At 37.9% G+C, this 27,454-nt stretch overlaps 3 protein-coding genes across 7 annotated transcripts in view; 2 read left to right on the top strand and 1 right to left on the bottom strand.

The window, feature by feature from the left end:
• TRIM23 (tripartite motif containing 23) overlaps positions 1-18,689 on the bottom strand; it is a 35,514-nt gene extending 16,825 nt beyond the window's left edge. For both annotated transcript variants that reach the window (XM_003265993.4, XM_030798844.1), the window contains exons 1-6: positions 18,273-18,689; positions 12,188-12,350; positions 8,176-8,297; positions 5,352-5,630; positions 4,619-4,801; positions 3,001-3,216 (exon numbers count right to left, since the gene is read on the bottom strand). In XM_003265993.4, the coding sequence (XP_003266041.1) occupies positions 3,001-3,216; positions 4,619-4,801; positions 5,352-5,630; positions 8,176-8,297; positions 12,188-12,350; positions 18,273-18,353 (1,044 nt within the window). In that variant the 5' untranslated portion in view covers positions 18,354-18,689. The remainder of the gene's footprint in view (positions 1-3,000; positions 3,217-4,618; positions 4,802-5,351; positions 5,631-8,175; positions 8,298-12,187; positions 12,351-18,272) is intronic.
• Positions 18,690-18,875: 186 nt separating this feature from the next.
• TRAPPC13 (trafficking protein particle complex 13) overlaps positions 18,876-27,454 on the top strand; it is a 39,171-nt gene continuing 30,592 nt past the window's right edge. For 2 of the 4 annotated variants that reach the window (XM_012497334.2, XM_003265994.4), the window contains exon 1: positions 18,895-19,268. In XM_012497334.2, coding sequence (XP_012352788.1) covers positions 19,223-19,268 — 46 coding nt within the window. In that variant the 5' untranslated portion in view covers positions 18,895-19,222. Of the gene's footprint in view, positions 19,269-27,454 lie in introns of all 4 variants that reach the window. The other 2 variants (XM_003265995.4, XM_012497333.2) reach the window with 2 other exon arrangements.
• On the top strand, positions 18,975-24,866 carry SHLD3 (shieldin complex subunit 3). The gene is made up of 2 exons (XM_030798849.1): positions 18,975-19,268; positions 23,623-24,866. The coding sequence occupies exon 2, from the start codon at positions 23,743-23,745 to the stop codon at positions 24,493-24,495; it is 753 nt and encodes a 250-aa protein (XP_030654709.1). The 5' UTR covers positions 18,975-19,268; positions 23,623-23,742; the 3' UTR covers positions 24,496-24,866.

The following is a 27,454-nucleotide window of genomic DNA, read 5'->3' on the forward strand; positions in this document are numbered from 1 at the left end:
GAAACTCTTTTGAATACAAAAAAATTGGCTGGATGTGGTGGCTTGACCCTGTAGTCCCAGCTACTCAGGAGGCTCAAGCAGGAGGATCACTTGAGCCCAGGGGGCAGAAGGTATAGTGAGACAAGACTGCATCACTGCACTCTAGCTAGCCTGGGAGCAAGACCCTGTCCCCAACCCACTCCTCCCGCCCCCGGCCAAAAAAAAAAAAAAAAAAAAAAAAACAATTGAAGTCCTTATAATGCCTCCCAGGGCCTTCCTTACATATAATTTTCTATTAACCTCTGATTTCAGCTCCTATTACTCTGTCCTTCGCTTATTCTACTCCAGTCAAGAGGCCTATTTTCCTGTTCCTCAAACATACCAGGCATGCTGCCCTAGGGTTTTTGCTATGAACATTTCCTCAGCTAGAATGATGTTCTTCCAGTTACGGCCTGAACGAATTCCTTCAACTTTTTACTTGAATCTTTGCTCAAATCTCACCTTCCCTCAATAATGCTTACCCTGACTACTCTACTTAATAATGCAATCTGCTGTACAAACACAAACATGTAGTTGCAGAATTCTTTTTTGATTAGCTCTCAGAACTTTCTAACATATAGTATAATTAACTTACTTAGATATGATTATGGCTTATTGCCTGTCTTCTTGCTAGAATGCTAATTTCACAAGATTATGGCTTTTTGCTTATTATGTCCACTGATATATTTTAAATACATGGCATATGTTAGGTACTCAATACATATTTGCTAAATGAATAAATTATCAGCATCCAGTATCATGCCAAGAACTTTAGATGATGCATAATTTGTTTAGAGTGGATGGATGATTAAATTATGTTCTCAGAATTGAAGATCAATTTGTGATGTTCCATCCATTCCTCTGTTCAATTTTCTCTGTAGTGGGAACTTTAAAGAACATTGGTTAGTATTCTGTAGTTATAAAATAGAACAAAACTAATAGGTCCATATGAAAAATGAACCCAAGACCTTGATTTTTTTGCATTAACATAGATAATACTGTATCATTAAAAATTACCAGTTGATATGGTTTGGCTCTATGTCCTCACCCAAATCTCATCTCGAATTGTAATCCCCACATGTCAAGGGAGGGACGTGATTGGATTATGGGGGCAGTTTCCCTCATGCTGTTCTCATGATAGTGATTAATCATGACATCTGATGGTTTTAAAGTGTGGCACCTCCCCTTTGCTCTCTCTCTCTCTCTCTCTCTCTCTCTCTCTCTCCTGCCATCTTGTAAACAAGGTGCTTGCTTCCCCTTCGCCTTCCCCCATGATTGTCTAACTTTCCTGAAGCCTCCCCAGCCATGCAAACCTGTAAATTAGGCCCCTTTCCTTTATAAATTACCCAGTCTCAGGAAGTACCTGTAGAGCAGTGTGAAAATGGACTAATATACCAGTCATTTTGGCATAACATTTCAGAAACTCTAAAACACTTAAATATTTCAGCAACTATGAACATACTTTTTCATAAAATAAATATGAAAATACTTTTAAGTGTTCAAGTAAATATGATTTAGGACATAACTCCACTCTGATTTTGCTGTGTAGCTTCATTATCCGCCGTGAGTTAAACATGTATTTATTAAGCTCTTTCTATCTAGATGCAAAGAATTTAGTGACACAATGATGAACAAGATGCATCAAAGATGAACAAGGTCAGCATCTAAAACACATAGGCATATTGTGTCATTCAAGGTCAAATCAGAAGACACAAATCACACCATTATTTGAATAGAAAGAACTTAAAATAAAAACTGTTAACTAGGTGTAGTTATTAACTAGGTAGCTAAAAGGGTAAAAGGAACTCTGAAGTATTATGGAGGTAGCAATTGTATGAAATAACATAGCTACCACTTCCAGTGCTGAGGGAATAAAAGGAAGAGGTTAGAATTATTAAAACTTAGAAACTTGCAGGAGTGGCTCATGGAGCTGAAACTCAAACCTCCAAGAAGGGTGGTCTCCTCACATGAGTAACTATGCCCCCTCTTGATAGTACCTAACATGGGCCCAGCTGGCAACACAATTATGAGGTCTGTAGAGTTCTAGCCCTAGTATTACAAAATAGAGGATAGAAGAGTAAGTTTGGAGCTGAAAATCAACTTAATAAATAGCATACATATCAACTGTTACAATTCAATGTGGTAAGGACTAAATGATAACCCAAGACTGATGGGGCTATAGACTGGCCACTCTCATGTAAGTGTAATCAGATATTTAAGAGAAAAAGCTCTACAATGGTAAAAGGCTTAGCCTACTCTGATTTGAAATCAACACAATTATTAGCAATATATCAGTGAAGATAACACAGACTGCAGCTTTTCTGAAATTCCTAGGGCAATAGTTATTCTTATACCTCACACTTAGGAAAACAGATCCAAAACACAAATGGGTAAAGCTGACATTTGTGTTAGAATAACTGAATCTCATTTATTTAAAAAAGTCAGTCATCTGCAAACTGGGTAACAAATTGCTTATGGTATCTCAACCATCACAAAACATACGTTTGCTCTAACAGTGAAGAATCACTGAATTACAGCAGAGGTAGGCAGTACATGCTAGAGAGGCACTCAAAAAAAGACCAACAAATAGAAAGCTTCAAAGAAAGGCAAATATTTAAGCTGGACCTTGAAGGAGAAGGAAGATTTCCACTATTAGAAAAGAGAGATATATGCACTCCAAGCAGAAAAAAAAAAAAAACTACATATATGCTTGGCAAAGAAGAGTAAAATGATTTGGCATAACTGAAGAATGGCAAGAAGTTAGAAGGCCTCAAGAACCCATGGTTTATGGTGGGGAGGGCACATGAACGACACTGATAATTCCACACTAGTGAAATAATTCAAGGTTGCAGACCATTTCCTAAGCACAAAGTTACTGCATACAGAAGACACAAAATATTAATAAAATACACTAATGTATACCTCTGGTAATTCTCTACTTAAACTTACAACTAAGTCCCTAACCACATTTAAACTACCTACCTGCTGCAAAGTCTTTTCACAATGGAGGCAGGCTGCGGAAACCTCTGATAACAAAATAGTCATATCTTCTTGTTGCTGCCTGAGCCAAATCAATTTTTCACGGACGTGAGCATCAACAACACTTAGAGCCATTTCTTCTTGACGACACAGAGTTTCATGTAGATCATAAAAATAAGCTCGAATACATGACCGGGCATTCTCTGCAGTCCCTGGTACCTAAGAAAATGAAAATAAATTTTAAGCAACTGTAATGTTAATAAAGATTTTACCTGTGAAATATTTAAAATTTATGCCTAGGCAACATGGCAAAACCCTGTCTCTACAAAAAATAGAAAAAATTAGCCAGGCGTGGTGGCATGTGCCTGTAGTCCTGGCTACTCAGGAGGCTGAGGCGGGAGGATTGATTGAGCCCCAGAAGTCAAGGCTGCAGTGAGTGGTGATCACATCACTGCATGCCAGCCTGGGTGACCGAGCGAGACGTTGTTTAAATACCATCTATATTAAATTCCAAAATATAAATCTCCATGCTAGATCTTTCCCCTAATGCACAGATGTTGGAAATTCAACTGTTTATAAATGACATCTCAAGCAAAATGGAATGCCTAATCTCCAGTCTCCCCTATTCCCAAACCTAATTGCCTCTGTCTTGGTAAATGGCAACTCCATCCTTCACGATGTTGAAGCAAAAACAACTGGAGTCATCATTATCACCTCTCTTTCATAGCCCACTAGTCCCTCAGCAAATTCTGCTGACTTCAAAATACACCCAAAATCTGATCATGCCTCATCACCTCCAAGTTACCTATCCAATCAATATTAACAATTAATCACTAAGACCTATCTATTCTACTTATTTAAAATCTCAAATCCATTGACTTGTGTCCACTCTCACTACCCTGGTGTATTATAGGCCATAAACATCTCCAGAATTTTAACTAGAAAACTTTAACAACATCCTAATAGGTCTACTTGCTTCCAATTTTGTTGCTCCTCCAATTCATTTTCTGCATTTAAAACAACCTTTCTTAAGGAAAACCTGATTATGTCATTCCTATGTCAATTCTCCAATGGCTCATCACTGTCCTTAAACTAAGTTCTGAACTCCTTAACATGGCTGACAAGATCCTGCATGATTTGGCTTTGAACTCTCCATATCCTCTTTTCTTGTCATGTCCCATTCAATACTTAAAGCTCTAACTACAGTGAGCTTCTTTAAGTCTCTACAATATGTGCAATCCTCACTTCCAAACATTTTAACATATTGTTTCCTTCTTGGGACAATTCATTCCCCGTTCTGCCCTTTTCCCTGACTGAATTTCTTCAAATCTCAGCTTAAACATCATTTCTTCTATAAGGATTTCTCTAACCTCCATAAATCATTGCCCCTGTTTTGTGATGCCAAAGCACCCTGTACTTCTCCTCCATAAAACAGTTACCATATTTCAAACTCTCTCTTTTCCATGATGAATGAGTTCCTGAAAGACAGAGACTTTTAAAAAACTTCCTAATGACTGGTGCAATACTGGCAAATTGTAATTGCCCATTAAATACTTAGTAGAAGGTGAAAATATGAAAAATAAAAAAGAAGGAGAAAGTGAAGAAGAAAAAAAATCCATACATGTTCTGTGTGAGCCATTCCAATTCCATCTTCCACGATTTGTTCTCCTCCTTCAATGTGCTGCACAATTCCAACTAATTTTCTGGAATAATCTGAGATTTCCTCTGTGAAGGTCCGTATGCAGTGAGCCATATCTAAAATTGATGCTCGGATCTGATTAGCTTCTGGTTCCAATACTGAATGCTATAAAATGTAGCATAATTAGAGAAAAGAAGTCATAGTATTGACTAATATAAAAAACTATTTAAATCCCTATTAATACAATAAAGCATCAGCCACAAATGACTTTTATAACACAGAAAAATACTAATTTACTTTCACTCCTTTATAAGAAAACTGCACTGCAAAGAAGTAAGTTAAAATTTGGAAGTCCATTTATTGCTAAACAAGAAACCAAGAGACTATCTCTAAAATTATATCCTAAGTAAGCGCTAACAGACATAAATATTGTCAAAACAATCTGGTGCATTATGAAAACATGCACGCAAACAGAATGTTTGTTTCCTGCTCGAAAGCTATTTTTTTGTGAAGAATCATGACGCCTCTTTGAAGTTTTTTTTTATAACATTCAGAAATTAAATCTATTTTATTTTCATGCTACCAAACCCAATCATTCATCACTTAACTCTTCTTCAATCCCTACTTTCAGAATAAAGAATCAGGTCAGTGAAAATGAATACTGAGCTGGTAAAGTAGCTACAGTGATCCAATTGATTAATAATTAAATTCATACCTTGTGACCTTGGTGTTTTCCATATTCTTTGCAGACACAGCACATGAGTGGGCTAGTTTGACAACCTTCTTCCAAGCAAACAAACTCAATGGCATGCACCTGGTGCTGAGAGCACATGGTTTTCTCATGAGGTTTATCAGCTAGAGGAACTCGCCTGTGCTTTGCTAATGTCTTTGTAGAATGAGTAACTTGAGAACACTCAGAGCACAAATGAGTTGCACACACAGTGCAATACACAGAGGCAAGGTGAGCTTCATCTTCATCACAACGAATGATGCTCTGATAAACAAAAAATTAATGCCTTAAAATTGAACCCAATCAGTATAACATGACAAATTTTTAAATATAGAATCCCATAATCTTTTTTGCTTAACTGAACAATATTTACATATGAAAATATATTGGTCATTAAGAACAAAGGTCATTCAATACTCATCTGAGAAGCATTCATTTCTACGGATAAGAAGCTATTTCCAAGATTAACTGGCCAATATATGTTATGAATTTGAAGCCAAAAATAAAACTATTCTCATAGATTCATATTTGGTGCAAAGATCTCCTCCACCAAATCCCCTCACTTTACACAAAAGAAACTAAACCATAGAGAAGTCAAAAGTCTTTTTGTAAAACTACAAAAATCTGATATTAAATACATCCCCATAGCTTTAAATATTAGTTGTCATGATGATGTATAGGAAGGACAGAAACACAAATGCTATTTAGAAAATGTAGGAGTATGCATCAGAATTAGCTGTAAGCTTTTAAAAACATAGCTGCCTGGAAGAGAAATTCTTATTTCAACAGGTTGTGGATGAACCCTAGACTTGTATATATTTTTCTTTTTTTTTTTTTTTTTTTGAGACGGAGTCTCGCTCTGTCGCCCAGGCTGGAGTGCAGTGGTGCGATCTCGGCTCACTGCAAGCTCCGCCTGCCAGGTTCACGCCATTCTCCTGCCTCAGCCTCCCGAGTAGCTGGGACTACAGGCGCCCGCCACCACGCCCGGCTGATTTTTTGTATTTTTAGTAGAGACGGGGTTTCACCGTGTTAGCCAGGATGGTCTCGATCTCCTGACCTCGTGATCCGCCCGCCTTAGCCTCCCAAAGTGCTGGGATTACAGGCGTGAGCCACCGCACCCGGCCGACTTGTATATGTTTTTCTAATTATATACCATGTATTGTAATAGCTCCACAGGTGAGTCTATTGCACAATCATGCAGAAAACCACTGATTTAAACAAATAAAAAAAAAATAGGCCAGGCTCAGTGGCTAACATCTGTAATCCCAGCACTTTAAGAAGGCTGAGGCAGGTGATCACTCGAGGCCAGGAGGCAGAGACCAGCCTGCCCAACATGGGGAAAGTCCATCTCTACTAAACATCCAAAAATTAGTCAGGTGTGGTGGTGCACACCTGTAATTCCAGCTACTCAGGTAGCTGAGGCACAAGAATTCACTTGAAGCCAGGAAGTGGAGGCTGCAGGGAACTGAGATGAAGCCTGACGCCACTGCACTCCAGCAAGGGTGACAGAGCAAGACTCTGTCTTAAAAAATAACAATAAACAAATAAATAAAACCTATATGTAAGCATCTAAATATTATTTCTAGGAATTATTTCAGGAATTACAAAAAATAACTAATTATGAAATAATTACTTTTATTTCAAGTAGATAAAAAATTACGTCAGATAATCAAGAATGCTTTGAACACTTTTACTCAATATTAAAAGGCCATAATTGGAAGGGGAGAAATTTAGTATAAATTTTTTCAAAAATAAAAATGTTTAAATACATCAATGGTGTCATTCTTTATCACATTAAATAAAAAATGAATCCAAAGTGGAAGAGTTTTGTTTGCAATTATGAGAAATGAACATATGTACCATAAAAATTCAGGTCTTCTGTTTCCCAGACCTGACAAATAAATTATAAATTATAATGTCAACATTAGCTAACAGTAATGTCTTTTGAAATACAGATTAAAGATTTAGCAAATGAAAGAACTGCATAACTTCTAGAAAACAGTGTTGCAGTTTGAAATTCATTTCACTGATTCACTTTAGTATAAAGAAATCACCATCTAATAAAGAGAAGTGAAAGCAGTCCGACATTTTTTTTCCTTGATACAAAATATGTGGTTTGCAAGTTGATCACCAAAATCATTAACTGACATTTACTCCAAATATATTTTTATCCATAACAGCCTACGAAAGCCATGTCCTATAGTACATATGTGCAGCTATGCAAATAATACATAAGTGCTAAAAATATACTTTTACATTATTAAAATCCAGTGTTCATGGATTCTGATATTTACTAGACATCTACCTGTATGGATAAAGAAAGTACAGCTATACAAAGTTTAACCTTTTCTTGAAGCTATAACAGTAACAATTCCCTCAGAAGCTACTGCTATCTTTAAGTCATTTTTCCCTTTGTACTAAATGGCCTCTTACATCCAGTTTTTCTTTCTCTCATTGAGTTTTACTGTTGACTAATTTACTTTTGCATCCTCCGCTCTACTGTTGCTTACATATCTTTCTTACTATTTCATAATCTTCTTCCTCTTTTCACTTTATTCTTGGTAGAACTGAATTATGATAAGGAAAAAAAAGTTCACACATAAAGCATAGTTTAGGCATAGGATTTTCAAATAATTCTAGTTTTTTCTCTTGGGAATAGTCTTGTCCTTCAGCACTGTAATGTAATGAAAAGTTGTGTTTCTAGAAATTTACCTGCTGAAATAAATAAGGTAATATTGTGCTAATAATGGCATATATTAAAAGAAAAATTCATGCTCGTAATAAATATTTCACCAAGTATGATCAATACCTCTCCAGATATCCCAATGGATTCTTCTGCAGCTCCATACTGACCAATAGGCCCATTCTGCAGTCGTTCCAAAAGCTCCAATAAAGCAAAATTTTTTTTCAATCCCCAGACACCTGAATCGCCTAGAATACAAAAACAAAAACTAAATCTAACAAAATGGACGATTAATAATTTTACCCATACCTCAAAAGTAATTTCTAATACATATAGTTCAGTAGTTAATAACGTCTAAATTTTCAAAATTCAAATTTCCCCCATTTTTTAATACCAAAATAATTGCTTTGTTAATACTCTCTCTTAAAAAAACAGAAGAATCCTTCAGCCTTCCAAGTAGAAACACACTTTAAAATTTATTATTTTTCGGCCAGGCGCTTTGGCTCACGTCTGTAATCGCAGCAGTTTGGGAGACTGAGGCGGACAGATCACTTAAGGCCAGGAGTTCAAGACCAGCCTGGTGAACATGGTGAAATCCCGTCTCTACTAAAAATACAAAAATTAGCCAGGTGTGGCGTCAGGCACCCATAATCCCAGCCACTCAGGAGGCTAAGGGACGAGAATCACTTGAACCCGGGAGGTGGAGGTTGCAGTGAGCCAAGATCGCACCACTGCGCTCCAACCTGGATGACAGAGCAAGACTCTATCTCAAAAAAAAAAGAAAATCTAAATACACGTTAAAAAATTATGGTGGTAAAGGCTGCACAACAATATGAATGTACTTAATGTCCCTAAACTTAGAAATGGTTAAAATGGCAAATTTTATGTTATACATATATTTTGCCACAGTTTAAAAAAATTATTTAAATCTCTTTTACTTTTTTTTTTGAGATAGAGTCTTGCTATGTCGCCCAGGCTGGTGTGCAGTAGCGTGATCTCTGCTCATTGCAATCTCCACCTTCTGGGTTCAAGCAATCCTCGTGCCTCAGCCTCCCAAGTGGCTGGGACTACAGGTGTGTGCCACTACGCCCAGCTGATTTTTTTGTATATTTTGGTAGAGATGGGGTTTCGCCATGCTGGTCAGGCTGGTCTCAAAACTCCTGGCCTAAAGTGATCTGACTGCCTCAGCCTCCCAAAGTGCTGGGATTACAGGTGTGAGCCACCATGCCCAGCCTATTTCTCTATCATTTAATTTTACAAGTCTTATTTTGTCATTGACTTTTACTATATATGCTAAAACAAGCATTTTCAAATACTTTTTGCAGCAACCTACCTTAAGAAATACATATAACATTGTAACCCAGGACAACATACACACTCTTCCTGAACCTATGAATAAAAGCCAAATCCTTTAGCAGAAGGAATACTTGTTATGGTAAACTCCTGTGCAACAAATAACATCTGACATAGCTGCCACCTAATACATATTCATTAAATGAATAAATATATAAAAGGTTGATGGAGTTATTGCCTGCAGGGCTCCCCTTCCTCCTGGCTCTTAAAAAAAAAAAAAAAAAAAAAAAAAAAAAGCCATTCTGTGTTGTGGTTCTCCCAAAAAAACTAGACTGAACATATCTATCCTCAGCCTTGCCCCTAGAAGGCTTTCTCCTTAATTTTTAACACATGTTCTACAACAAGCTGAGTTCTATCTATTTACATAAAGGTTAAGAAGTACACTAAGTGATCATTTAAAAATATAGTCTTGACAATTTTCTAAATATCCAGTCACTATATAATGAATATATACAAATAAACTTCTAGCATTATTACTAGGTAGTGCCTAATATTTATCACTTAATTCTGTAAGTGTCGAAACAACTCTATAATCTCAATGGCTTAACACAACAAAGATTTATTTTTTGCTCATGCAACATCTCAGGGATTAGGGAAGACAAAAGAGACTCTGTTCCCCACTGACCACAAACAGGGACACAGGCTACCAAGCCTCCATCTGGACCACCTCACTGTAGCAAGGAGAAGAATTTACTTTGAAAATCATAAACTTTCTCTTATTAACTTCTACCTGGATGCTAACACTTCACTTCTGCTTACATTTCACTGATCAATGAACATCACACAGTGATGCGTAAGAGGGCAAGGAAGTATAATTTCACCATATGAGCAGAAGAAAATCAGGAATATTGCTGAACAGTATTAATAACTACTCATATTCTTCTTGGACTAGACAGAAATTCTGATTCAGGATTCAGAGAAGTCAGAGAGGAGAATGGATGTATTCAGTCTAGTTCCCTGTCATAAGTTTCTAGTTTTGTTAAACATTGAGGATAGTAACTCTTCACATTGTGGTATTAATGTAGAGAAGGTAAAGTGCTCTTCAAAAAGGTAGAAGAGCCAGGTGTGGTGGCTCATGCCTGTAATCCCAGCACTTTGGGAGGCTGAGGTGGGTGGATCACATGAGGTCAGGAGTTCGAGACCAGCCAGGCCAACATGGTGAAACCCCATCTCTACTAAAAATACAAATTAGTCAGGCGTGGTGGCAGGTGCCTGTAATCCCAGCTACTCAGGAGGCTGAGGTGGGAGAATCGCTTGAACCCCGGAGGTGGAGGCTGCAGTGAGCTGAGATCACGCCACAGCACTCCAGCCTGGGTGACAGAGTAACACTCTGCTGTAAAAAAAAAAAAAAGGTAGAAGAAAGGTTCTATCCTCTATTTGAAAAACATTACTATTTCTTTAAGCATAGTTTTTTTGTTTGTTTGTCTGAGACCGAGTTTTGCTCTTGTTGCCCAGGCTGGAGGGCAATGGCACGATCTAGGCTCACTGCAACCTCCATCTCCCAGGTTCAAGCGATTCTCCTGCCTCAGCCTCCCGAGTAGCTGGGATTACAGACATCTACCACCACGCCTAGCTAATTTTTACATTTTTAGAAGAAAAGGGGTCTCACCATTTTGGCCAGGCTGGCCTTGAACTCCTGACTTCAGGTGATCCACCCACCTTAGCCTTGCAAAGTTCTGGATTACAGGTGTGAACCACCTCGCCTGGCCTAAGTACAGTTTTATATAAAGAAATAGTATGATATATGCATATCTCACAGAATAAAAGACCAAATAAAAGTACAGAGACTTTCCCAATCCCTATTATTTCTCGGCTACTGGTAAGTTAATGCTATCTATAATGTTATTATTGTCCTACATTAGTTGTCAGGCAAATAGACTATTTATATACATCAAAGATCACCAAAACCTTAAAAATCCTTTTCTTTCTCCAGAAAATATTTTAAAACCATGTTTCTTAGTATTTCAAAGTCTTCCAGCCTAAAATTATAGGTACTCTTGCTTCCTTTTTTGGTGGATAAATTATTTTGAATGTGTTCCACTTGAAAAATAGTATGAATATATTAAAACTGTCTTAGATAGTGCAACTGACCTGGAAAAAAAAATGGCAACCTTAAACTCTTTTGGAGAAAACTCCTGTATCAAAAAGAGTAAACTTACAGAACTTACGTTTGTGAAATAACTGTTCAAATGTTAGTAAATGCTATTATTTCCAAATCTGGTACCTGAAAATAACTTAGTTTGAAATATATAAAGAAAAGGTTTAAAAGTATACAGAAAACTGCAAAAAAAATCCACAAACCCTTCAAACTCATTTTAACAGAAAATAAAGAGGAATTATCACAAGCTACAAACACTTCTGTCCTTGATATTAGTAAATAAAAACACGCTGAGACTCAAATGACTTATCTGTATTTTCATTATTGGGTTATTTATTTGTTAAGAAAATATTGTTCTATTGGGTTTATGGCTTCAGGCAAATGATTCACTCTGTGATACACATTCTTATTTATTTGAATCAGGGTAGCACGTTTTTCTCAGGTGTCTTAAAGCTCTTTACAGATAAGTATTGAATATAAACATCTCAGAAGATAAAATAAAATTAGTAACTAAGAGTGAGATAGTTTATAGCTTGAAGATTATTGACCTTAATAGAAACTCAGGCTTTCTGAAACTTTCTGGGAATTTTATCATTCTAAAAATCAAGTGGAAGGAAATTGTTTTCTATGACATTTGCATTACATGAACAATTTTCAATCTTAAATCCATACAAATACTTTTCCTACCTAGGTCTGTTACTTGTCGATCAAATGGGCAACGGATTGCTCTTCCATGAAGAGGTAGTCGAGTGAGACAGTCATGACAGACGGTATGGCCACAAAGCAAAAGGCGAGGAACTTTGTCTCCTTGCAAAGAAAAGACGTCTTCACAAACTCCACACTCTAGCACCTAATATTTGAAAAGGAAGGATGTGCTCTTTAAACAATTTTAAAAGCATATATATTTTAGGTATATAAGAAAATTCACCTAATATATTGAATCAACATTGTTACTTTATTCCTCTATGAAAAAAAACTATGTAGGTTGTGAAATCTTAAATCACTTTAAAGTCATTCCATTTGACAGACCCTGCCAAAATTATATCATAATGAAATATCTTTGAAATACTAAGTGTTAGGAGCAAAGATGCTGTAAATTAACATCTTTGTTAACTTTTGAAAATTATGATTTCAGTCATTATATCTGAATCTGTACAAACAGTATGTAATTCTACTGAAGGTGGGTTCTTAAGCAATTTCTCCGCAACTACCTAACCCATCATTAATTTCAACACAAATAAACTATCATTAATTTCAACAAAAATAATGTAAAATATGTGCTGAGATAACAATTACCCCTGTAAATGATAAAGAACTTGTTAAGAAAAGACAGGTAACTTTCAAGTAACTTCTACTATCTAATGTACATTAAATACAAAGGCAAAAAAGCAATCACCTTAAACTTAAATTTCAATTCCTGTTCTCTATCAATAAATATAGCTCTGAATTAGAAACTAGTTTGTCTTTCTAGCTCTAGTTACAGACACATGACTTGCACAAGGCTACAGTCAGTCAAAAGAAAGGCCATTTATCAGCATATTCTCATTCTCAAGTCCGTAAGTTTATGTTTTACAAAGAGTCAACAAATTGTATTTATAGCAATAAGGCATTTTCAGCACTTATTTCTAAGTATATTTGTAGTGTTTCATACCTTGAGTTAATTTTTTTTTTAAATACCCACACTGTACTATTCAATCATACCTCAAACTCCTGTCATTCAAGACCTGCTACAATCTGGTCCCTGTCCTATTGCTTCACTGCCATACTTCTGACCCTGTGCTCCAACTATATCCAACAGCTTATAGTTCTAAGAACATGAGAAACTGTTTCATGTCTCTTCATGCTAACACTGAGGAAAGGACTATACTTGTCCTTTGGGCCCCCATGTACTCTGTATAAGCGTCTACCCTAACACCCAAAGCACTTTAATACCTTGGTCTTTTAGCCCGTCTTTCCCTGTTGGACCAAAGAACCCTCAGGAACTGGGTATTTTAAATACTAAGTACCTACTGCTTACATAAAGTCCAGTAAAATAATTTAAAAACAATTAAGCTCACCATCATCAAACACACAACACAAGGTAAAAAACAGAAAACCCAAGGTAGAAATCAGACTAAATCTACCATGATTTTAAACCTAACTCTACAATTAACTTGGACTTAGTGCTTGAGATGCAAATATCTTTCACCATACAGTGATAATTCATAATTGCTTTGCATCTTATTATGGTTCAAAAGAAATTTAAATTTAGTCCTTCAATGTAAATAAGGGTTTGGGAAGAGAAAAATGAATAAAAATAAGAAACATAATATTGTTCACAGAAAAGATGAAAATTCTTTACATGAAAAGATGTTCAATCTAACTCATAATAAGAAAAATGCAAATTAAAGCTAGGCACAGTGGCTCATGCCTGTAATCCCAACACTTTGGGAGGCCGAGGCGAGTGGAACATCTGAGGTCAGGAGTTCGAGAGCAGCCTGGACAACATGGTGAAATCCCATCTCTACTAAAAATACAAAAAAATTAGCCGGGCATAGTGGCGGGTGCCTATAAGCCCAGTTTACTCAGGAGGCTGAGGCAAGATAATCGCTTGAGGCTGGGAGGCGGAGGTTGCAGTGAGCCAAGATCACGACACCGCACTCCAGCCTAGGTGACAGAGTGACACTCGGTCTTAAAAAAATAAAGAAAGAAAAATGCAAATTAAAGCTACTTCAAAATACTTTTTTCAGATTAGATCAAAAATGTTGGTAACACTTTGTTAGTGAAGGTGTAGGAAAGCAGACACTCTCATACATTACTAATTGCTATGAAATGTTTATTGAGCAATACAGCTTCTATGGAGGGCAACTTGTCAATATTTACCAAATTTAAATAACTCAGTAATTCCAGTTGCAGGAATTTATCCTACAAGCATATTAGACACGTGTGACAAAATCTGTATGTTATTCCTTAAAGCATCATTTGCATTAGCAAAAAATTGGAAACAAAGTAAATATACATCAATATCAGCTTGGAAAATAAATTGTGGCACATTCATAATACTATAAAACTATATAGGATAGTGAGAAAGATGAAGTTTTTCATGTATACACAGAATGATTTCATATGATTAAAACAAAAAGAAAAATAATAGAATATATTCGTTTTTTCATAAAGGTGGGGAAAGAGCAAATTTTTTTTATATTGTTGTATAAGCGTACTGTCTTCCTGGAAGGATACATAGGACACCAGTAACATTGGAACATTGGTTCCCCATGAGAAAGGCAAACAACTGGGGAACAGCTACCCATGTATAATTCTATCTATTATTCATATATACACATACTTCAATTTATCCTACATTTTTTAAAAAGGGGAAAGTTTCACGTTATCAAATTCATTTAGGCCAGGCACCGTGGCTCACACCTGCAATCACAGCACTTTGGGACGCCAAGGCAAGAGGACTGCTTGAGGCCAGGAGTTCAAGACCAGCCTGGGCAACACAGCGAGACCCTGTCTCTACAAAAAAATCAAAAACTGAGGTGGGAAGATCACTTGAGCCCAGGAGATCGAGGTTGCTATGAGCCATGATCATGCCATTGCACTCCCACCTGGGTGACAGAGAACCTGCCTCAAAAAAAAAATTCAATTAAATACAGGAAAAATATTCACAGGCTGGGCGCGGTGGCTCACGCCAGTAATCCCAGCACTTTGGGAGGCCAAGGAGGGCAGATCACAAGGTCAGGAGATAGAGACCATCCTGGCTAACATGGTGAAACCCCATCTCTACTAAAAATACAAAAAATTAGCCAGGCGCAGCGGCGGGCACCTATAGTCCCAGCTACTCGGGAGGAGAATGGTATGAACCTAGGAGGCGGAGCTTGCAGTGAGCCGAGATTGTGCCACTGCCCTCCAGCCTGGGCAACAGAGCGAGGCTCTGTCTCAAAAATTCATAATAGAATTTGATATAAAACAAATGCAACATTTTATAAATGCTGTATTATGATACTCTAATAAATTAAATTTGTTTATGACAATAAACTCCAAAGAACCATATTAAAATTGTTTAGTTCATTTCAATCCTGTATCTCTGATCTCATCACTATACAAGATTTAAAAGAACTTCCTTATGCTGTTACCGTATTTTTCAAAAAGCACTAATAAAATTCCATTGATTAGCAAACCAAACACAGGTCCAAAAATAAAGTTACTAGACTATTTTGCATCAACTCGATAAATAATACAGCAAGAAAATATTTCCTCAGTACCTATAAATAGGAATTGTGGTTAACAGCAAAAAGCCCTAGATAGGAAAAAGCTCTTTATTTTACACTTCAAAAAATGCCAAAAAAGCTTCAGACTTATTATTTGGAAATCAAACTGTAATCAATCAGATTATATTTTATTTTATATTGTTATTTATTATTATTATTTTATTTTTTTTGAGAAAGGGTCTCACTCTGTCAGCCAGGCTGGAGTGTAGTGGCCTGAGCATGGTTCACTGCAGCCTTGACCTCCCAAGCTCAGGCAATCCTCCTGCCTCAGACTCCCAGGTAGCTGGTACCACAGGCATGTGCCACTATGCCTGGCTAATTTTTTTTATTATTATTTGTAGAGGTAGGGTCTCACTATGTTGCCCAGGCTGGTCTCAAACTCTGGGGCTCAAGCAATCCTCCCACCTCGGCCTCCCAAAGTGCTGAGATTAAAGGTGTGAAACTTTCTGTGATACATTTTTACATGTCAGTTATTTCACAATATCAGATTTTTTATCTTTTATTTTTCAGATGGGAGTCTCACTCTGTCGCCCAGGCTGGAATGCAGTGGCACAAACTCAGCTCACTGCAACCTCCGCCTCCTGGGTTCAAGTGATTCTCCTGCCTCGGCCTCCTGAATAACTGGGATTAACAGGCCCACACCACAATGCCTGGCTACTTTTTGCATTATTAGTAGAGATGGGGTTTCGCCATGTTGGTCAGGCTAGTCTCGAACTCCTGACCTCAAGTGATCCGCCCACTTCGGCCTCCCAAAGTGCTTCCCAGGCACTTTGTGCTTTACAGGCGTGTGCCACCGCGCCTAGCCACAATATCAGATTTTTATGTTACTGTGTTCCCTAATGATAAAATCCATGTCATTATCAACTTGTTCACAAGCAAAAGGCCATTTTACACAGTATTAGCATTATATACTTCAACTTTTACCTTCCAATAAATACTTCTTGCTTTCATCTATAGAAATGACAGTGAGGTTTTTTTAGTTTATGCCACTATACCTACTACAAATTATGGCATGAAGATTTTGTCAAAAAGGACTATTTTATTGCACAGTTCAGGAACGTTTTACATGTTAAGACGAAAACGAACAAGGTGAGCCTCCAATGTATCAAATTCTGTGCTGTAACAAACTGGAGTTACATCAGGCTTTGGTACACTTTTGAGACTGTAAGGCAAACAGGGTAACAAAAAAATAGATACTGCAATGATACCCATTCCAATTATGAAATAAAACTTAAACTTCAAGTTAATTCACAAAGTACTCTGCAAGTATTCTCTACTTAGCAAAAGCACAATTCAACAAATAAAATCTCAATCACACAACATGCCTACTAATGAGGGCTCCTTTGCATATCAGATATGCTGTGTACCTGTAGAATAACTTCATTAGTACCTAAAGGTCATCTGAATCAACAACCACCAATATTGACTGATACTAAATTGTGGGAAGAAATGTCTCATTTGCTGTCATATAAAACCAACATTACCTGAATAATCATAGGTGTCTATTTTTCAAGATGTTAAAAAAACTTCATATATTACCTTGATCAGTAATTCTTAATCCTGGTTGCACATTAAAATAACTTCTGGTAATTCCTAAAATATACTGATGTCAACCTCATCAGAACTGGAGGAGGAGTGCATCAGTAGTGTACTAAAAATCCTCAGTGATCCTAATATGTAGCCAGGAATGAGAATTATCAATCTCTTAGATTAGAGATGCTCCTGAAGGTTACTCTATAAACCAATGACATCAGTTCTCCCCTCCAGATCTTTCCGTGCACAACAGTGAAGGGAAAAATGAGTGCCACATATTTCAAATGATTTTTTAGCAAATTCATTCTGGAGCATGTATACATGGTAGAATCTCAAACTTCAAGCATAAGAAAATTCATAAACTCTATCGTTAATGCCCAGCTATGACGATGTTGCAGACTCGTGAAAAGTGTTAATAGACTGTACTACTAACAGGGGAGAGGGCAGCTCAGCCAATAACAGATGTCTGATTACAGACGCAGTACAATAGTGAAAAGCATAGACTTTAAAGCCGGTCAACCCGGGGCTCTGCCACACACTGTGTTTACCTAAACCTGGGTTTCCTCCCTGTAAAATGGGAATTAACATCTACTTCATAAGTAGATATTAACGAGCTAAAACACCTAACGTAGTACGTAGTTACGATGATGATGACTCAATTTATAATACTAAGCTAATTAATGCCTGTTGAGTTTAACTAACAGCAGAAGACCTGGAGAAAAGACCGGTCTAGATCACTGCCACTGGCCCGCAAGCTCCTTTTCAAAAATGTTCCGATGATGACAGGTCATGAGCAGAAGACCAGGCAATTTCAGGCCATAGGAGAGAAAGGATGCAGAGCAGAGGACGAGACTTGTAATGCCAAAAGGGGCCCAGAGGCCGCGCATCCCACCTATCGAAGCCTGGGCCGCGGCGATGCCGCCAGGTCTCCAGGATGAACCGAAGGGAGGCCGATGGTGGAGAACAGAGCACGCAAGGTCCCTCACCTTCACTACAGCTGTCCCCCGGCTGCCCTGCCGGCCACTGTCTACTCCCGCTCCAAGCTTGTTTACAACCAGGGTAGCCATCCTCGGAGGGGCAGCGCCGCAGATACAGCCTTCAGAGTCCTCAACTGAGAGGCGGGGTTGAGCCACCTACCCAGAGGCCTCTGCGCACGCCACCGGCGCACAGGCGCAGTAGGACACTGGGCGCCGCTTAGCCGACTCTTACTCCTCCTCCTCGTAGTCGTCGGGTGGTTAGTTGCACAGCCTCGCGGCACTTTTGTTATTTTTCATTATGTAGTCTGCAGCTGCTGGAGGAAAGACAAGAAAAAAAAGAAGGGATAAAACAGAATTAAAGTTTTGGGGTGAAACTCCAGATCCTTTAATGATTTTTCCTCTCGAATCGCAAACCAGCCAGGGTGTAAACAGGGCGGTGAGGGGATACGGGCATCTCCCTGCATGCAACGCGGTTTTTGCATAAACTACAAATCCCAGCATGTCTCTCTCTCTCTCTCTCTCTCTCTCTCCCTCTCTCCCTCTCCCTCTCCCTCTCCCTCTCCCTCTCCCTCTCCTCTCTCTCTCTCTCCTCTCTCTCTCTCTCCTCTCTCCCTCTTTTTTTTTTTTTTTTTTTTAAAAAAAACTCCGGCAACGTTGGCCTTTGGGAGGCCGCGTATTGTTACCGAGGGGTGGTTTCTTTTCCTGCAGTCCCGATGTGTGATTGCAGATGGAAAACAAAGTATTTTATGCCTACGTTTCTAAAATAGAAGAAATGGACTTGGTGAAAAGAGGCCAGTCTGTAAAGGACATAGTAAGAGAATTTAAGGTACCACCACCTGAGAGAAGTTGAGAGTGCGTTTGACTTTTGGTTTTGCCAAACGCGACGTTTTCCGTTTCCTTCCGGGCCAAGTTGAACCTGCCCAGCCCCCGTAGGCAGTGGGTCAGAAGTGCCGGTCAAAATGGAAGTGAATCCCCCTAAACAGGAGCACCTGCTGGCGCTAAAAGGTAAACTTTTGCGAACCTGAGTCCCCTTTTCTGTTTTCTTGCATTCCCTATTTATCTAAGCCTTTGCCATGTAGGCCTCATCCTTCTTAAACACTCAGTGCTCGCCCTCCTGCTCTGTCCTTTGCCGCCAAGTGGGAGGAAGCGATTTCGCCTGGACGCTTTTTAGGTTTATGGGCCCCTTTCTAGAATGAAATAGATACTTGGTAAATCGTTCTTTCTGATCTGTGCTGCTTCAGTCGCGAGATTTTAGCCGCAGAAGCTAACGTCCCGCTCCTACCGTGGAGGTCTCTGTGAATTACAGCGGGCATCCAAAGTGCTTTTTCCTCTTGTTTCTTCCTGTGGCACTGGCGAAGTTAATCAGGCTTCAGCTTCCCCTATAAAATTAGTATTGCAAGACAGTAGTGCAAAGAATTTAGCAATACATAGTAATGCAACATATAACTTAGATTTATTCAAAACAAACTGCAGTTTACTTCAAATCACTGTGTACGTGGGAAATATGTCCGAGATCTAATGTCAACTCTCATTTTTTGTACGCAGCCATTTTGAGTAAGTTTGGTGATTTAATTAGATCATTATTTAGGAAAAAACAGCAGGACTTTTTTTTGGACAATTTTTTAAATGCCTATTTTCTGGAAACCTTTTATTTGAAATCTTTTCAGCTTTATTTGTTTTTTACTACAACAAATGCACTTTTTGTTTCTTGGATGCCTTAATATATCGTTAACAATGACTTTTTGAATGAGCTGAGGAAATGCTCAATGGACATTTGGGTTCAGTTGAATTGCACTTACTTCACTTATGGCATCCATTTTGAGGAACGCCTTATCCTTCCCATTATGATGTAGTCATCAGACTTTCTAGAAGCTCATCAGTCTCATATAATGATGCCTGTGTTAGCGAGATTGTCTCTTGCTGTGGAACTTTGTAATGTTTAGTGATACAGTGATGGGACCTGTAAGCTTAACCTGAGCAAATGGTTTAGACTAAAATGGAGATTAAAATGGATTGTTACTCGTGGAGAAGAGGGAAAAGAAAAACAACTAATTGTCATGTTCTTTATCTCACAATCTCACTTCAAGTATGTGGAGTAAATATTAATTCTCAGAGTTTAAGCAGCTTTTCCAAGATCACATAGCTAGTAATTGAGGCAGTGTTTCAACGCAAGGCCTGCCTCTCTTTCCAAGAGTCCGTGTTGCCTCCTAAAGAATGAAGCAGCATTCTCAGAGATAATTCCTCTACCAGCTACTCTGATGGGAATTTGGACCAGTTCTATTAGCTGCCATGTGTGATTTATACAAATTAGAAGCTATTAAAAACAGTTAAATTCCAGCTGGGCGTGGTGGCTCACGCCTGTAATCCCAGCACTTTGGGAGGCCAAGGCGGGTGATCACGAGGTCAAGAGATCGAGACCATACTGGCTAACACAGTGAAACCCCGTCTCTATAAAAATACAAAAAATTAGCCAGGCGTGGTGGCGGGCGCCTGTAGTCCCAGCTACTCGGGAGGCTGAGGCAGGAGAATGGTGTGAACCCGGGAGGCAGAGCTTGCAGTGATCCGAGATCACGCCACTGCACGCCAACCTAGGCGATAGAGCCAGACTCCGTCTCAAAAAACAAACAAAGAAAAAGTTAAATTCCAGTGATACAGAGACTGCCACTGGGAATTTTTAGTTTTCTGTTATTCTTTTTTTTCCAAAGCAAAGGATATCTAAGAAAGAATATTTAAGCAGCCTAAGCCAGGCGTGGTGGCTCACACCTGTAATAGCACTTTGGGAGGCCGAGGCTGGCAGATCACTTGAGGTCAGGAGTTTGAGACCAGCCTGGCCAACATGGTGAAAACCCGTCTATACCAAAAATACAAAAATTAGCCAGGTGTGATGGTGGACACCTGTAATCCCAGCTACTCGGGAGACTGAGGCAGGAGAATCGCTTGAACCTGGGAAGCAGAGGCTGCAGTGAGCTGAGATTGCGCCACTGCACTCCAGCCTGGGTGACAGAGTGAGACCCTGTCTCAAAAAAAAAAAAAAAAAAACAATAAGCAGCCTAAACGGACAAGTGCTTTAAAATTGACTGATAGTTTCAACTTTATTAAACCTGTTTGGTACCATCTTATAGTTAACCCATTGTTCTAGTTAATCAACAGTTTTCACACATTTCAGTTTACTGATGCTGAATGTCAAATGTATTAATTTAAGTGGTCATTTAAGTTCACTTTATCTTTTAATATGTAAAATGTTAAAGATAATATCTTGTTATTCTTGGTTGGGTGAGGTGGCTGATCACTTGAGATCAGGAGTTCGAGACCAGCCTAGCCAACATTATGAAACCCTGTCTCTACTGAAAATACAAAAATTAGCCAGCCGTGATGGTGCACACCAGTGGTCCCAGCTACCCAAGAGGCTGAGGCACAAGAATCGCTTGAGCCTGGGAGGCGAAGTTTGCTGTAAGCCGAGATGGTGCCACTGCACTCTAACCTGGGCAACAAAGACTCTGTCTCAAAAAAAAAAAAAAATTGTCCCTTGAGTATAACACTGATTGACTTTAGACAACAAGAGAATTTCTCTGTGCCATATTTTACAATGTGAAAGTATAAGGAACAGGGAAGAAAAACATTAGTGCATTATTCTTGAAAGAATATATGATAACATTTAGATCCATATTTAAAATTATGGATGTTAAAGATCACAATTATTTATGAATTCGAGAGTTGTCAGATCTGGTAGTGGGCAGTATCAGTAGGTAAAAAGAATTATGAAATTATTTCTTCTAACTCTTCAGAATCAGACAGTGATTCTATTGTGACATGATGACAAGAATCCATACTCATGGTTATCCTAGCAGTGGGAGAACCCTCATCAAGTAATTCTCTAATGATTTTTGGGGAGAAGGGATTCAACTTATTTTTTTCTGCTGTCGTTAGGATGTGAAAAAGACTGTTTTATGGCTCTTACAGCTTTGGGCCTGATGAGGAAGCCTAACTTGCAGATATTGGAAGGCTCCATTCTTGAGCCTATGCACCATATGCTGGAATTTATTATCAGTGACTTAATTTGGGGCAACTTGAGGACTTCTGTGCTCTAAGAGGAAAAAATAGGAGTCTAGACTTCTTGTTCTCCTCCAAATTGGAATTCAAAAGCCATGGTATTAGGGTCTCCATACTGTTTAATTGCCTGGATTATGAGGAGAAGACAGTGTCACAAAACTGGTTCTTAGCCTGGTTAAACCATATTAGCAAAGTTAAACCATATTAATGGTTTTAGTTTTTACTGCAGAGAATGATGTGAAATCATCAAATATTCTATCTATATATTTGTTTGGTGGAATCCATATAATTTTTTTTTTTTTTTGAGACGCAGTCTTGCCCTGTCACCCAGGCTGGAGTGCAATGGGAGTGCGATGGCGCGATCTCAGTTCACTGCAAACCTCAACCTCCCGGGTTCAAGCGATTCTCCTCCCTCAGTCTCCTGAGTAGCTGGGATTACAGGCACACGCCACCATGGCCGGCTATTTTTTGTATCTTTAGTAGAGACGGGGTTTCACCATGTTGACCAGGCTGGTCTTGAGCTCCTGACCTTGTGATCTGCCTGCCTTGGCCCCCATAAAGTTCTGGGATTACAGGCGTGAGCCACCACACCTGGCCAATCTATATAATTTTAAGTATAAAATGATTAATTTTCTTCCAGACAGATTAGAATTTTTTTTTTTTTTTTTTTTTTTTTTTTTTTAATGAGATGAAGTCTTGCTCTGTCGCCCAGACTGAGTGGCACAATCTTGGCTCACTGCAGCCTCTGGCTCTCAGGTTCAGGCTATTCTCCTGCCTCAGCTTCCCTAGTAGCTGGGACTACAGGCATGCGCCACCACACCCAGCTAATTTTTTTTTGTATTTTGAGTAGAGATGGGTTTTCACCATGTTGGATTAGAATTTATAGTGATTTCATTGTCCTCAATTTAGTTGCCTCAAATTTTTAAATATTACATTTTTTGTTCATTCATATGAAAACAATATTTTAAGAATCATTCATTTACTTTGTTTCTGCTAAAGTTTTAAGACTATTATTACTTAATATATTAATATCAATACTGCCAAGTCCTTTAAATCTATTGAGTTAAACATGTTGACTACTAGTATTTTTAGGCTGGAAGTGATTTCATAGGGCATCTAGTTCAGATTCCTTATTTTGGTAAGAGAAAGAATTTTCAGGTTTGTAGATTACATTCACATTTACCAATAGCACTTTGGTAAAATACCACGTTGGGACTGGTTTTTGGTTTTTGTTTTTCCTTTTCTCCCTGCCTATTGGTAGGCAGGGTATCCCTACCATATCTTATTCTTTGCAATACTTCTACTTTAGGTCCTGTTTCCCTCTGATTTGGCAAGAGAGACAATCTTGCAATAATAAATTAACATTCTAGCTCTGAGGAGTTCAGCTAAGAAATTTTCTCATCACTAAGAGTAACTGGATTACGGCAGAATGACTACAGAAGTAATATTACATTATCGACCATATGAGAGTGATCCCACACAACTGCCAAAAATTGCAGAAAAAGCAATTCAAGACTTTCCTACTCGTCCGCTATCAAGATTTATACCTTGGTTTCCATATGATGGGTCCAAGCTTCCACTCAGACCTAAAAGATCACCACCTGTGATTTCTGGAGAGGCAGCTGAAGATGTGAAACAGTACTTAACCATTTCAGAACATGATGCTAAGTCACACAGTTATGATTGCACAGTAGATCTATTGGAGTTTCAACCTTGCTTGAAAAAGCAGCATTTAACCTGGTCACACACACTGAAGGAACAGACTAATTCTGGAAATCTTGGTAAACAATCAGAAAAGGGAAAACAGCACAAGAGGAGATCTTGGAGTATTTCCCTTCCCAGCAATAATTGTACTAAAAAGGTTTCTCCTTTGTCTAAAAAATTGCAAGATAGTTTAAAGGCACTAAATTTACACTCATTTTATAGAGCAAGATGGACAATAGAACACACTATTTGTAACAGCCAAACTCTGGAAGACATTTGGACAAAACTCAATCACATTATTAGGCACAATGAACTTCCATCTTGTAATGCTACAATTCAGAGGCATTTAGGCCAAATATGGGTGTTCTGTGATATTATGTATTGTGAATATGTGGGAAGTCTTCTTAAAGGAAGATTAGCTCTTACTGGAAAAATTAATTTATTTGTGCATAAATATGGTGTTATCTTTAGTATGTAATGAATTCCACTGATAGTCAAAAAGAATGTTCTGAATGAAATGAATATGGATTGAAAGAGATGAAATAATTTTTACAGGTTTTAAAATTTTTAATGACTTTTTAGAATTCCTAGGCTTGTCAATTAAGTCAAGAAATTTCTGAGTTCTACTTATGGGCAGCCTTCTTTTAAATGTAATAAGTTATTGTTTACACTGAATTTGAAGGTAAAAATGTTCGTTCCTTTTGTTTTGTTACAAACTGTGATTGAATTAAATAGTCATAAATTAAGTTGTATAGTTTGGATTTTGGTTAATCTCTAAACTCTAATTTTACTGTATTTTTTTTCCTTACCTCAAGTGTAATTTTTTAAAAAATAAAACTCGAAACAATTCTCTTTGGAATGCTATTTATGTGGCATGAATGTAGTTCAAAATGGGAGACTAGTCTAGATTCATAATGATGTTTCCAAAGATATGTAATAACAATTGATAGGCTGTTTTCAAACAAAGATACAAAATGTATACTTTGCCTAAAATGATAATTTATCTTTAAGGCTATAACCTGTTTTGAAGGAAAGTATCAAATGTTGAATTATTGTTTATTTCTTCTAATACGGATAATTCAATATTAATGATAGTGCTAATTATTACTTGGCTGATGATTGGAGTCATTGTAGGTTCCCCATAAGCATAATCTTGTAATTGGTTTTACACATCACCTCATAAAAATGCTCAAAGGGATTAAAACAATACAAGTTTTGTAGAAGCATGTATATTTGTTTAACATATTTAAATGCCTACTTTGCACTAGGTGCTAAGATATACTAGGGAAGGAGACAGACATGGACCTTGCCCTCACATGGCTTACATGTCATTACTACTATTAAACACAACAGCTCCCTAAGAAAAATAAAGACTGCACTTACTAGGAATATAGACATATTTACCTTGAAGCACAGTGCCTGTCATGGTAGGAGCTTGATAATGCATGGTAAATGTTCCCTTCAGAGGGATTCTTCATAGCCTGAGATGGCTGAGGTTGCTTAAAATGGAAGCCCGCTAATTTTTTTTTCTTTCTAACTTTTATTTTAGGTTCAAGGGGTACATGTGCAGATTTGTGATATGGGTAAATTGTGTGCCACAGGGGTTTGGTATACAAATAGTTTTGTCACCCATGTAATCAGCATAATACCCAATAGGTAGTTTTTTAGTCCTCAGCCCCTGCCACCTTCTACCCTCAAATAGGCCTCAGTGTCTATTCTGTTTTTTGTGTCCATGTATACTCATTGTTTATCTCTCGCTTATGAGAGTATGTGGTATTTGATTTTCTCTTCCTGCATAAATTGGCTTAGGATAATGGCCTCCAGTTGCTTCTATGTTGCTGCAAAGGCCATAATCTGAAAATATGAAGAAAAAAGTTGCTTTTAATACCAAGTTGGAATCACTTTATTTTTAATGGAGGTTCATTTTTTACCCACCATCTCATCCCCTGCTAAACCACAGGAATCATGAAAAACGAAGCTTTATAGGACTTTTCTTTATAACAGAAATTTGAACCTATAATAAGCAAATATGTTAGCTACACGTTTGGGTGAACTCCAGGACACTAAAAAAAAAAAAAAAAAGTTTCAGGATTCCCTTGAGACTGTATTTTCTCTTTATTCAGATTTGTTTTCTAATGAAATGAAAAAAGTAATAGGGAAGAAATAGAAAACACCAACTGGTACTAAAAGTGGACTTACCAGCCTGGGCAACATGGTGAAACCCCATCTCTACAAAAAATACAAAAATTAACTGGGCATGGTGGCATGCAACAGTAGTCGCAGCCTCTTGGTGGGCAGGGGGAGGGGGTGGGTCTGAGGCAGGAGGATCACTTGAGCTCAGGAGGTCAAGGCTGCAGTCAGCCGTGATCGTGCCACTGTAGTCCAACCTGGGTAACAAAGTGAGACCCTGTCTCAGTGATTTTAGCTGTTTAAATTGGGAGAAACTGCCTCCTGTGTATCACTTTCAGGGCACCTTTTAATCTGTTTTCAGGGCACCTTTTTATCTGTTTTCATAGTTAAAAATAAGAGTGAAGGTTGGAAACGCCTCCCCATATTCATCTGTAGCTGATTAATACTCTTTGGAATACATTCCTACTTTGAATTCCCATGGGGTGTTTCTGGTAAGGCATGACATTCCAGGTTTATGGCTCCAGGCTTATAATTAATAATTATTATAGAGAATTATTTTTGAACAGAGTGAAATCACCAGGGTTCAAATCTAGATTCTACCATTTATCCACTAATATAATCCTTTGTATGCAGATTACCCTCTGCAGGCATTGTCATTGCCCTATCTGTATATTGTGGTTAATGTAATACCAATTTAGAGAGTACTCATGAGAATTAATTGTGTTCAGCTTGTAAAATACTTAGCATAATGCCTGGCGCTAGTAAATGCTCAGTAAATGCCAGCTATACAGAGTAACCTCAGAAATTTTAAGGGTACCATTTGTTGACTATTTCAAAAGCCAGCTGCTTAATACAGCAGGTTGTTATTGGCTTCAGTTTCTGAAACTTACACTTTCAAAATAATGTGAGTTATTTAGGGACTTTCATGAAGTGCTAATTATTTTATTCAGGGAAGATCTGAATAGCAGAACCTATACCAAATATGGATGCTACAAAACTGAACGTAGTACATAAGAGCCTAGACCTCATGAAGTTTGGAAAGGAGTGCTATAAACAAATAAATATAGTGCATGATAAATACAAGGTACCATGAGTGAAGCAGAATGACCTGTTACTCTTTTTCTGAAAAAGATGACATTTAAGCTGAAACCAGAATGAGAAAGCCACTAAATTTGATATGAATGCCATAGTTGGTTAATTAGTAGTTGGGTGGTACATTTTTACATATGCCAGAACATTACTTATATTCTGAATTGACCATGTAGGTCTAGTCTTTATAGTATTTTGGCTTTGATTTGAAGGAATAC

Source organism: Nomascus leucogenys, chromosome 18, assembly GCF_006542625.1.
Source record: "Nomascus leucogenys isolate Asia chromosome 18, Asia_NLE_v1, whole genome shotgun sequence".
NCBI classification, from domain to species: Eukaryota; Metazoa; Chordata; class Mammalia; order Primates; family Hylobatidae; genus Nomascus; species Nomascus leucogenys.

Bases quoted from the DNA above. Each gene is read 5' to 3' on its own strand.
- SHLD3 (XM_030798849.1), top strand. From the start codon at position 23,743: ATGACTACAGAAGTAATATTACATTATCGACCATATGAGAGTGATCCC.